We start from the raw sequence: 12,042 nt of genomic DNA, 5'->3' as shown, positions 1-12,042 counted from the left end.
TCTCTCAACTGGTGCATCAGTTGACTTTGCAGCAGAGTAATAAAATGTTCCTGTTGTCATACCGAAGATAATGACGCGAAAACATTTCACGGCCCAAAATAGCAGTTCCCTAAATTTTAGGAGATGCTTCCGTTGGGCTCCCATTGGTCTTCTAACCATCTATCTTCATTGGAACCGCATCCAAAAGTGCAATGTGGCCCAACTGTCGGATACTTTTTGTTGGTGATCCCACCTTGACTTGATGCCTTTATTGAGTTCACTTCCTAGTATCCACCAACTGCTAAGTGCGACGGGGGGACCTACATGATCTTGAACTGAGCGTAGACATCCTTTTACTTTACGAGTTCCAGTGCCGACCAACTTTCCGTCTGCGGGTGAGACTACCGTTCACATTGGCCATACAATGTCCGACCATTTGCAACTTCAAAAAGAGGGTCTCAAAAATTAAACAAAAATCATTGGAAAGAAACCAACAACTAAGGTTAGCAGTTGCCACGTCCTCGTGACATACCCCCCTCTTGAAATCGCAAACGTCCTCGATTGCATACCATAAATACATGCCATAGATGATGTTGAGTGGTAAGCACCCTTTTATCATCGCATGTATCCGCAAGAAAGACTGTCAAAACATATGTACAAATGACTTAATGAGACCTTCATACTTTTGTCAAACTGTACACTGCTGTTGCACTGATTCCATGAGTACATTTGATGTGCTAGCTTTATCATTACCCCTCCTTTGCAGACATTGGGTTGGGGTATACGTAGGCTGTAACCCAAAGGCCTCAAGGTAAAGTTGCAATACATTTGGTGACTCTGACAGTTCATGCTCTTCCATGCACTTTGCATCCATAGGTGGATAGTTCTTGAACTTCACCACATAGAATCTTGCAACCTGTCCATTAACTTTTGACTTGTGTAAGAGGCTCTTGCCTCTGCAAACGAGCATAATTCCACAACATTGACGTATCACCCATGACCAAGCAAGCTCAAATATCAAGATGATTTACCAATGCGTCATAGAATCCAAGCAGTCGCCTCAGAGAATCGGTAAAGAGCGTGTCACCTGGCAGACCCACATCACTCCCGCAGGAGATCTAGTGGCCAATCTACCACCGTGAGACCTCTCCCTATCCTATCTTGGTTCATACTTGCAAACCCTAAAAACGTAGCAGAAGATCAGCCCTAATATGATCACTTTTTGGCAGGGCGAACATGCGGACTTTCCTGTCTGTCCTGTGAAGAGGAACCCTCTTCCTTGGTGTTATCTGTCCTGTTAGCCATAGTGTAATTCCAAGTTCCTGTACTCTGTGTCTTTACCCAAAACAACCGAGGCTCACTTCTTGAGGAAAAAGTGATTCTGTCCCGGCAACGGAACCATGAAACCGGCCCGTGGGGCGGTAGGCGTTGGCTTTCACCAAAAATTCTTTACTTTAGACTTTACGGCACAAAGGAACTTCACGAATAAGCTTGTGTGACTGGAATTCAACACTTCAAGACAAACCACGGCCTGGCAGCTAGAGCGCCACCAAGCAGACAACGACACCCTGTTTGCCCCAAAGACTGGCGCCCCTTTCGGTATTTCTTTATACTTTGAGAGGGTAAATTACATAGTAGAGTCCTCAGAACCCTTTACCAGTATCCCGCTAGATACTACCTGATTTGGCCAAATTTTGGCAGCATAACAGCCCCAAAACTTGCGCGAAACCAATTCCCCTACTGGAACTCACTTCCACTGGCATAAACCCTCTGATTCCAACCCAAAAACAGTAAATTCAGCATGCTGTATTTACTGGTTTTTGCCCTGTTTTCAGCCCCAAACAGTCCCCTAACTGTCTTTTGCCAGTGGGGCACTATTCCCAATGGTTCTGGCGTCCGTATGGCTGATAAACAGTCAATTTACAGCACATACAAGCGTTGAAAACTCACCTGTACGGTGAGGTTATGACCCTTACCGGTGCCTGCTTTGGAGTAGCAGTTAGCTACCCCTGTTCCTGCTCAAGGAGGCTCTTGCCTTAGCACAAAAGCATGAAACCACACAGCTGTACATCAGTCAAATGAAGAGCCCTCTTGTGGGGCATCACATAACTGCACGTAGGGGAGAGAGAGAGCAGTGTAGCGTGCAGGGCATCACTCCTAGCACCACACTGTACATGAGAGGAAAAGAAAGCACTCCATAGCTCTTAACCTGTGACAGGTTCTCAATGAAGTATCCCCCCAACATAAATCGAGTTCCCCCTCTTCTACCCTTGACCTGTAATGCATTTGTGAACAAATAGATGCAAAAGGGGAAGATTTCCATGGCTGCCAAAACCTGCATATCGCTGAAAACGCAGCAAAACAGCCCTGTAAACACGCATCTGATGCCTTCCAATGCTGAAAATGAGCTTCTTGGTCCTAGCTAAAGTCATGGGAAGCTCAAAAATGGAGAGAAATGGCTGAAAATCAGAGTTATCAGCCTCCAAAACTGCTCCAAATTAGTTAGTTACGAGTTCTGTTCTCCCAAACTTGGTAAATTGACCAAAAAGTGCCACTTGGCACTCATACATGCAATTTTCCCGCATTGGGCTTCCTGCTTAAAAATCTCTCAACTGGTGCATCAATTGACTTTGCAGCAGACTAATAATGTTCCCCTTGTCATACCGGAGATAATGACGCGAACACATTTCACGGCCCAAAATAGCAGTTCCCTAAATTTTAGGAGATGCTTCTGTTGGGCTCCCATTGGTCTTCTAACCATCTATCTTCATTGGAACCGCATCCAAAAGTGCAATGTGGCCCAACTGTCGGATACTTTTTGTTGGTGATCCCACCTTGACTTTATGCCTTTATTGAGTTCACTTCCTAGTATCCACCAACTTGCTAAGTGCGACGGGGGAACCTACATGATCTTGAACTGAGCCTAGACATCCTTTTACTTTACGAGTTCCAATGCCGACCAACATCCCGTCTGCGGGTGAGACTACCCTTCACATTGGCCATACAATGTCCGACCATTTGCAACTTCAAAAAGAGGGTCTCAAAAATTAAACAAAAATCATTGGAAAGAAACCAACAACTAAGGTTAGCAGTTGCCATGTCCTCGTGACAAATGGTTCCGCCCTTCTCTGTAGTCACTGTTGCTTTCCTAGCCTGATAATCGACCATGGCATTGTTCTTGCGGTATCAGGGAATTCCCAAGAGAACATCACGACCTTCCAAAGGCATTATGTAAAAGTACTCATGCCCCAAATACCCCTGACAATGTAACCGAATTTTGCCAATGATAGGTGTAATGGCTACGTCCCTGCCGGGTGCCACTAGAACAGCCTCCGCAAGTGGTCCCATCCGATCGGGAGTGATCTCGAGCCGCGCCACCAATTCCGGTGAAATGAAGTTGGCCTTGGCTCCTCCATCAAAGAAGATCAGGGCCTCTTGGTCTTTCACTTTGCGCCAAGCTCGACAAAGTTCTATACTCTCGTCCATGGTGTTGGGATCGGTACCCACACAATCTGGAACTAGTCCTGTTTTCATCTTTCCTTTTCTGCCACGTTCCTCAGCTGCTCTCGAACTCTCAGGCCTTTCGTCGTCCTTGTCGTGTTGTTCTTTCTGTGCCTTTTTAGGGCACTTCGCGGAGATATGTCCATGTTCCCCGCATCCAAAGCACTTCTCCTCTCTGTTGAAGCGAGCTCTGTCCTGAGGAGTAAGCTTAGGTCGTGCATCCTTTTTTTTTTCTGGGTTGCTCTTTCTCTTTCTACTTTCATTCGCTGAAGTCTGTTCGGCTCGTTGTGTCATGACCTCATCGATGGGGTATGCCAGACCTGCCAGAGTGAATGGCAAAACCCCGTTTCGCATGACTCATCAACTCTTGAATAGAAACGGACTTCTGTTCCAAGCAGTGATCTCAGATCTCTGTAGGTAGACCCAAGGTAAACCGCTCAATCTGTTCTTTGAACGAGATTTTCTTGAATGAAGAGGCGGATAGAAAAGAGCTCCAAAATCTCTCTAAGCGTCCACTGTATCTCTCTTGGTTATCCGAAGATGGTTCCAAGCAGCTCGTATATCGCGTTCATACTCTTGAGTTAGCCAAGAAGAAATAAAAAGCTTCTTAAATTTCAGCCATTTAACTGGCGCAATCTTGTTTAAAAGAAGCGTGGACCACCAAGTTCGAGCATTCTCCTTAAAATAAGAGGCAGCTCTCCGAATCTTGGAGTGCTCTGAGTAGCGTCCTCCCGCGAAAGCGATGTCAAACTACTCTATAAAAGACAAAGCCTTTGAAGCATCTTTATATCCTGAAAACGTGTCAAATTTAATTGACTGTCCACCTTAAACTCTCAAACTTTCTTGCTTTTATCTTCCAGAAAATCATACTAGTTGGCTTTATAAAAATTCTTCTTGTTCGCATAAAAATTGCCGTCGTTAGAGTCTGAACTGTCTGTAGACGAGTCCTCTGTAGAACTGTCACTCACTGGGCGAGATTTAGACTTCTTTGTCTTTTTCTTGCCCTTTTCAAAGCGTTGCTTCTTGCGTCGCTTTTTGCCTTTTCTGTCTTCTTCGCTCGAGTCAGAAGAGCTAGAAGAACTGTCAGAAGAAGAAGAAGAAGAAGAAGAAGAAGAACTCGGTACTTCTTCAAATCGAACACGCTTCTTCTGTTTCTTTGCCTTATCAAATGTCGACTGACGACCCAAATAACCCGGGAAGTTAGTGTCTTTCTTCTGCTTTTTGCCGTGCTTTTTAGCTTTGTTTTGCGCTTCAAAAAGCTGAGCAATCCGTGCATCAACCACCTCTTCTAATTCCTTCTCCGAATATTTCTTGTGAGCAGAAGGTTTCTTGAGATCGGGTTTTGGGGGTGGTGTTGTGGTTTTCTGCCACTGCTCGTGCACTTCCTGAAAAGAAGTCTCGCTCATATATTTTGCAAATTTTGGGTCCTTCGCAAAATTGAGCATCATCTTGTTGCATTGGTGATCAATTGACGACGCTCCATCTCTCGTCGCTCCGCCTGAGTAGGTCGAGGCGGGCCATACTCTTTGCCGGAATCTTTGTTGTGATCCCTTCCCGCATCTTCGGATGCAGAGGGAGTCGACTGATCCTTGCGTGAAGCCATAGGTGCCACGGAAAAAAAAATTGGGATCGGATTTCCCTTAGAAGAGGAGTCGGCCGTGCTCTGATACCACTGTAATAGATTTGGACACTCCAAGTCAAGAATCTACCACGACAACACCAAATAACCACTTCAAAACAGTTCACAGTTCACAATAGATTTGCTCTGGCCCGACGGAGTTCCGTGCCTAGAGATATTGGCCCCAAAGATTGGCGCCCCATTCGGTATTTCTTTTTGTATTAATCTGAGTTCAAAGTACAAGAGTGGTTGGGCCTCACTCTCAGACTCTGCGTCCGGATGCTCTGCAGAGTGGGAGCCCAAGCCACTTATTTATTTACAAGGAATGCCAAAAGCAGAGCCCCAAAAGCTTAAAAATAAAAGCAAAGGCTCTTTCTCTCACAAGCTCTCTTGAGGTTATCCAATTAAAGCAAAAGATTCTCTCCCATCTGTTGCGTAGGAAAATCACGTCGCCCAAAAGCTCAGGCTGTCGCAAAAACCGCCACAATTTCTGGCGCGATTTTCGGGCGTCCGTACTGTTGCCATGTTTCAGTTAGGGTTTTGGCAGTTTAGGGTTTCTGCAGACAGAATTAGGGTTTGCAGGTTTTAGGGTTTCTGAAGACAGGTAGCCACGTCATCACTTTGTGACAGCAGCTTTTAGACCAGGCGCTTTTTAACTAGATGCTTTTGAATTGAAGCTTTTCATGACCAAGGGCCTTTTAATATGTGTAGAGGGCTTATTCTTTGGCATGCTTCCATGTGGAGATGTAGAGGGAGTACCAGTGTTGTACTAAGTTGAAGCAATATAAAGAAATACCGAAAGGGGCGCCAGGGTTTGGGGCCAATGCTCTGTGGGGCTGGAACTCCGCCACTCCGTGTCTTGTGTGCCGTGCATCTCTTTCAGTTCAGTTGTTTTGAAGTGCTTAAAGTCTGTTATTTTCTGTTGGCATGAGTTTTCAGATTCAACCCTCAAATCTTTTTCAGATTTCAGCCCATCGCCGACATCGGTGACAATAGATCATCCCATAGCCTCGTTGTAGTCACAAATCCCATTCAACATTCCTAGGGTTTTCAACTTTCAATCGTAGCCCTGCATAGTAGCAAAATTTCATCAGTATCTTAGCATCTAGGACCATTGTATCAGCATTCCTGCAATCTAAAGCAAATATCTCTCTAGCGATAGAGAGGGGGGCCCTTAAAGGGGGGTTTGGGACCCATTCTGGTGTTAGTTTCTCTCTCTCTCTCTCTCTCTCTCTCTCTCTCTCACACACACACACACACACACACACACACACACACACACACACACACACACACACACACACACACACACACCGCCCCCCATAGGTAGTAACCTAAACTTGTCAAATATGATAATATGACATCTCAAAGTTAGAAATTGTTAAGAGTTGATACATGAGTGCCACAAGGCCTAAGAAGTTGTAAAAATGAGCGAGGAGAAAGAACCTCCTCTAAAGAGGAGTAGCCCACTGATAGAAGAGAAGAAATGGACAACAACGAACTCTGAAAGATCGGCATCTCAAATCCTCTGTCACTAAGTGATGACGTGGCTTGTCCAACTCTAAAAGACGAGACCGAGAGGAGAAGGGTTAGGGGTTTAAAAATTTCTAGCCCAGAAGAATTGCAAAAGTTGTGGCCGAGGGGCCTAAAATAAGGGTTAGGATCTAAAAAACCTATCCCACCAACTTGAAGAACTTATGAAGCACCGGCCGAGAGGCCTAAACCCTAACTATCAAAAGCTTGAGGGTTGGGGCTGATTTCCGCAAACTGTGTTGACATGTTGACGTGGCAGGCTATACGGATTTCCGCGTTTTGTGCTGGTTGGTTTTGGTAGCATTTTGCGTGAGATTTTGGGTGCTGCTTTTGGGGTACAAACGTCAACTGCAGGTTGACATGTGCATGAAAATATTGGTGAAGTACTCCTAGGAGCCTAAGATATGTGAATCACGTGAAGAATTGAATTACCCACTTGACGAGATTCACTCTAGATAATGAGAGGCCATTGATTCTCCTCTCAAGTCGGTAATGAAACGGAAAGAAAAGCCGGGTGTAGAAAAGGAGAAACTGTACTCGTAGAAAGAGTTTGACAAAGCTCTTGAAAAGAAGACAAACCAGTTAATGAAAAGCTTAAAGCACTCTCGGAAGAAGAGGAAATCATTGAATTTCCCGGTTATTTAAGCCGGAAATTGACTTTCAAAGTGGTAAGCAGATCCAAGAAGTGTGTTCGTTTCGAGGATGACCTAGATTTTTCTTCCGTATTCATAGAGTTCTGCCAGTTCGTCTTTCTCTAGTTCCATAGAGGATACACAAATGCGAAAGAAGTGGAGAAAAAGCCAGAAAAGTAAGAAAATTAGATTCTCGATAAAGTCTAAAAGGTAGTAGTTCATAGGAGGAGACCTCGTCCTCTTTTGATAGTTCAAACAGTGAGAAAAAGAACAAGAAGACCAAGGGGTTTAAGGATGGGAGTCAAGCAGTTAAGTTTGACACATTTTCAAGCTACTAGGCCATCGAGCCCTTGAATTCATATAGCAGTTTGACATCGCCTTTTCGGGAGGTCGTTTTTTCGAACGCTCGAAAGTACAAAGGGCGGCATCTTACTTGAAAGGAAACACACAGACATGGTGTCTACTTTGTTGTTGCAAAGAGAAGCACCTAAGAAGTGGGTAAATTCAAGGGAGTTTTCTCTTATGGTTGGTTAACGGAAGAATATGAAGAAGATATCATCACGGGATTGGTGTCATTTGAAAATGAATAAGGAAGATAGTCTGGATGGCTATTGCCAAAGGTTTTGAGATACCTACTTGCCAGTGTCCTCATTTTGAAGGGTCACTTTGAAGGACCAGATTGAGCGGTTCAGATGTGGATTGTCAAAAGAGATACGACAATATTGTCTGCAAAGAAGTCTGACTCCACCTAGAGACTTTCGGGACATGCCAAGGAAGATTTTGGTATGCATGTTGGCTCATTGACCTATCCTATAGACAAGCCAATGCCCACCTCAACTTGGCAAGAGTCTTCTGACGAAAAGAAAGACCCAAGGGATCTAGATGATAGTTCATCAGAGAATTCCAAAGAAGCAAGGGAATCAGTTGATAGTTGATTAGAGAGTTCCGAAGAAGCAAGGGAATCAGCTGATAGCTCATCAGAAAATTCTGAAGATTAAGATTGAGGTGCCAGTGGACAAGGGAGGCCAATGAGGCTACCAACAGGTTACAGGGCACAAGAAAAGAACAGGAATGTAAGCTAGGTCCACCGATGATTTGGTCAAGGGCACTTTCTTGCTCTTGATGCAAAGTGGATGGGGAAGAGAACCTCACAGATTCTCTTTAGTTTTGAGCTGTACCTCGAGGCTTTTGGATTATTAGCAGTGTCTATTTCGAAAGTTATTGATGACTCACCAATTTGAATTTGGTACGGTGCGAACTGCAGAAGAGAGGAGCCACTCCACTCCTTCGTCACATAATACCTAGAGTGGATAAAGTCACTAATTTCTCCTTCAGATTTTAGGGATATTGATAATATTTTGCATAATGACTTTATGAAATATGTACATTGAATTGGAATTTCCTTGAATGATTTGAACTTAGTGTATCTAGATATCTGTTAGAGATCAGCGAGATCTGGATGTGATGGCTAAGTGAATGTGAATGAATCTGATTCTAGAGCATCAAGATTTCTATCTAGATGAGATGGCTGGATACAGTTGTGAGTGCATCAAGAGTTCCGGAAGGATGAGATGGTTGCACAAGCATCTAGGTGCATCAAGAGTTCTGGACGGGATGAGATGGCTTGATTGAATGATTGAAACACGGTGTGTAGTGTGAATCATTTTGTGAATTGCATGCTCTGTGAATGTACTATTTTGTGGGGATGGTCATGGGCATGGTTTGCTTAGAATGTGACAAGAAAGGATACGAATGTGATAGTAACAACGAGATTTAGTAGATCAAGACATCCGTGAAAAGATCAACGCGGTCCGGATGTGATTGCTAAATATGTTACAATGATCATGATTTGTATATGAGACCCTTGACATAAATGTGATTGATGTCTTTGTAAAAGTGCTAGATTGTGGAGTTTGGTGCATGGGTAAATTGAGTCATTGTCTATTGAAGAAAGTTTTTGTCCTTGGGCTTCTTTTGCAGGTGTCATTGAGGGTGATTACAAGAGGGGGGATGTCACTAAGTGATGACGTGGCATGCCCAACCCGAAAGGACGAGACCGAGAGGACAAGGGGTTAAAATTCTTACCTAGAACTGTAGAAGATGTGGCCGAGGGCCCTAAAAAAGGGGTTAGAATTTGAAAAACCTAACCCACCAACTTGAAGCAGTGGCCTAGGGGCCTAAACCCTAATTATCAAAAGCTTGAGGATTGGGGCTGATTTTTACAAATTGCGCTCACATGTTGATTTGGCGGTTTTGGCTGCTTTGTCACTAAGATGGCTTTCTATAGAAGGCATCTCCTCCAACTAATGGATATGTGATCAGACCGGCCTATATGGACACTCATTTATCTTATGGGATACGATGTGCTATTGGTCAGATGCGCACATCATCGCATCGGCTAGAGATTAAGACTGGCAGATTTAGGAGAGTACCAGCAGAAGCCAGAATATGCCAGTTGTGTCATATAGAGCCAGAGACAGAGTTATATCACATTTCATTGTCCGGTATACTATGAGATACGAGGACGCTTTCACTGTCTATTCAGAGAGGGTTTTGGACCGTTGCCTAGAGTCATGAGATATCAGGATCAGAGATGCCGCGGATTGTTTTTGCTAGAGCTGCGAAGACACAAGGAGAGTCTCTTGAGGAGACCAGGCAATGGTAGACATTCACAGAGGGAGATCATTGACTTCTTTAGAACAAGGACTCAGCAGCCAGAAGAGCATGCTTCACAGCAGACTTCAGAGCCCACTTCTACCAAAGGTATATTAGTGGGCAAAGCCATTGAGCTCGGGAGAGCTAGACGTCCACGTCTACGGGGGCGACCACGACATCGACAGAGGCTCCATCAGAGAATCAGGACTATTCTAGCACGATATAGGAGACGCCCAGTACGACTATTTACAGAGGCGGACATTGATGAAGCTCTTCAGCAACCGATGCAATACTTTCTCGGACAACGTCCGATGCCGGGCATCCTCGGGCATGGATGACGATGATGATGATGATTTCAGTTTGACGATCTTAGTCTTTTAGTTAGTCTTTCACTCTACTTCATTTTATTTTTGTAACCAGACATTGGATTAGATCCACAAGGATTGTATCAGTTTGGTCTCACATGTCATTTTGGCCTTTTGAAGACGTTTAATATAACATTTCATTTCATTTCATCTGTGTGTGTGTGTGTGTGTGTGTGTGTGTGTGTGTGTGTGTGTGTGGGTGTGTGGAGTATCATGTGTTGAGTTCAAGACTCGTCAGATGGTTCTTTGAGGTTTCTTGGGATTGTTCCTGCGACGTAAAAATCTCTCTCTCTCTCTCTCTCTCTCTCTCTCTTCCCCAAGTGTGGTAGATTGATTATCTGGCTTGCCTCTTGAGTAGTATGAGGGTTTGAGCAAGACTCATGGGATAGATCTTTGAGGTCTCTTGGGATTGTTTCTACGGAGTTAAAACTCTTTCTCTTCCTCTCAATAAATTTGTCTGTTGTGCATGCATTTCAGGTACCTAGAGCCATAGAGCTAGGGATGCAAGGAATGCAAGTTGGAGGGAAGCGGAGAATCTTAGTAAAGCCGGAGTTTGGCTGGATATCTCCTCGTCTGTTACCTTTTCCAACTTCAAGTGCAGCAGAGAGAAGGTTGAACAACAACAAAAAACAGCCTTTGCTCTTTGAAGTGGAGCTTGTGAAATTGAGGCCTGCTCCATAAAGTACCTTCAAATGTAAACATTGTATTCTTCCATTGTTCTATCAACATTTGATGTGAATTTAAGCTGCAAGCCAATTTTTGTAAACTCCTCCCATGTATATTTTCCTGCTGAAAATTGACTTTTCAACCCTATGTCGAACATTTTGCAAGTTTTTGGTCTGAAGTTGAAGATATCAAAGTGGTTTTGTTGTAAAGTTGCAATGTCAAAAATTGAGCTCCTTTTTTTTTAACAATAGTTAAACTTTTTTATTTAACTTCGGCTTTTTCAAGCAATGCTCTACATAAAATTCTCTGTAGAGCATGTAGACATGGCCCGCACTCTCTCTCTCCATGGAGACAGAAAGTTAAGGTGTGTTTAATATTAGCGCCCCCCCCCCCCCCCCCCCCCCCCCCCCCCCCCCAACAATGCATGCCATGGCTCCCGGCTCCCGGCCGGTCGCCAAATGGGGGAGCCTTTAAAATAGGGAATGGTCCGCAATGGACCATTCCCTACACCTTCGTTGCTAAACCTCTAAGAGACAACTAGTCGGATGGTTGAATTCTTGATTTGTCGCTCTAAAAATTTTCAAATGTATGCTTTGATTCTGGTAAGATTGATGTTTTTACACAAAGAAAGAGTGGCATCTAGCTGAAACTCAACAAAAGTAAACAATTTCGTTCCTCTACAGTCAAGAACTCGAAAGGGCATGGTTGGTTGTGTGTGTATGTGTTTGAGAGAGAGAGAGAGAGAGAGAGAGAGGGAACCCATGTGTGAGAGATATATATCCCCCCTCGCGCCCTCGCGCCCCCAAATTCCTCATGTTTTATGTGGTCAATTGGGAGTGGGGAGAGTTTGCCTAGGTGTTGTTCATGTGTGATCCAAGCAGACCATAAGCAACTTCACTTGCACATAATAATGCATATCAAGTGTATTGTAGATCATTTTAATGTTTGTATGCAAATTCCTTGAACCCAAATAAAAAAATCCATGGGCCAAAAGAAGCAAGATTAACATGTTGTCTGATCATTACTTTCACATTAGAATGGCATATTGTTATGTAACAATGCTGTGGCCTTCTTGATAATCATCTTGATGTAA

General features: G+C 44.0%; 1 protein-coding gene across 1 annotated transcript in view; it reads left to right on the top strand.

The window, feature by feature from the left end:
* Window positions 1-11,096, top strand: part of LOC147447577 (peptidyl-prolyl cis-trans isomerase FKBP16-1, chloroplastic-like) — a 112,154-nt gene extending 101,058 nt beyond the window's left edge. Inside the window, exon 5 of the mRNA XM_086523310.1 lies at window positions 10,761-11,096. Within this exon, the coding sequence (XP_086379436.1) occupies window positions 10,761-10,964 (204 nt within the window). The 3' untranslated portion in view covers window positions 10,965-11,096. The remainder of the gene's footprint in view (window positions 1-10,760) is intronic.
* Window positions 11,097-12,042: the final 946 nt, after the last annotated feature.

The sequence above is a fragment of the Adiantum capillus-veneris genome, chromosome 11 (genome assembly GCF_014529385.1).
Source record: "Adiantum capillus-veneris isolate H3 chromosome 11, ASM1452938v2, whole genome shotgun sequence".
NCBI lineage: Eukaryota > Viridiplantae > Streptophyta > Polypodiopsida > Polypodiales > Pteridaceae > Adiantum > Adiantum capillus-veneris.
Note: the sequence above shows the minus strand (reverse complement) of the source record. Positions and strands in the feature narration are given on the sequence as shown.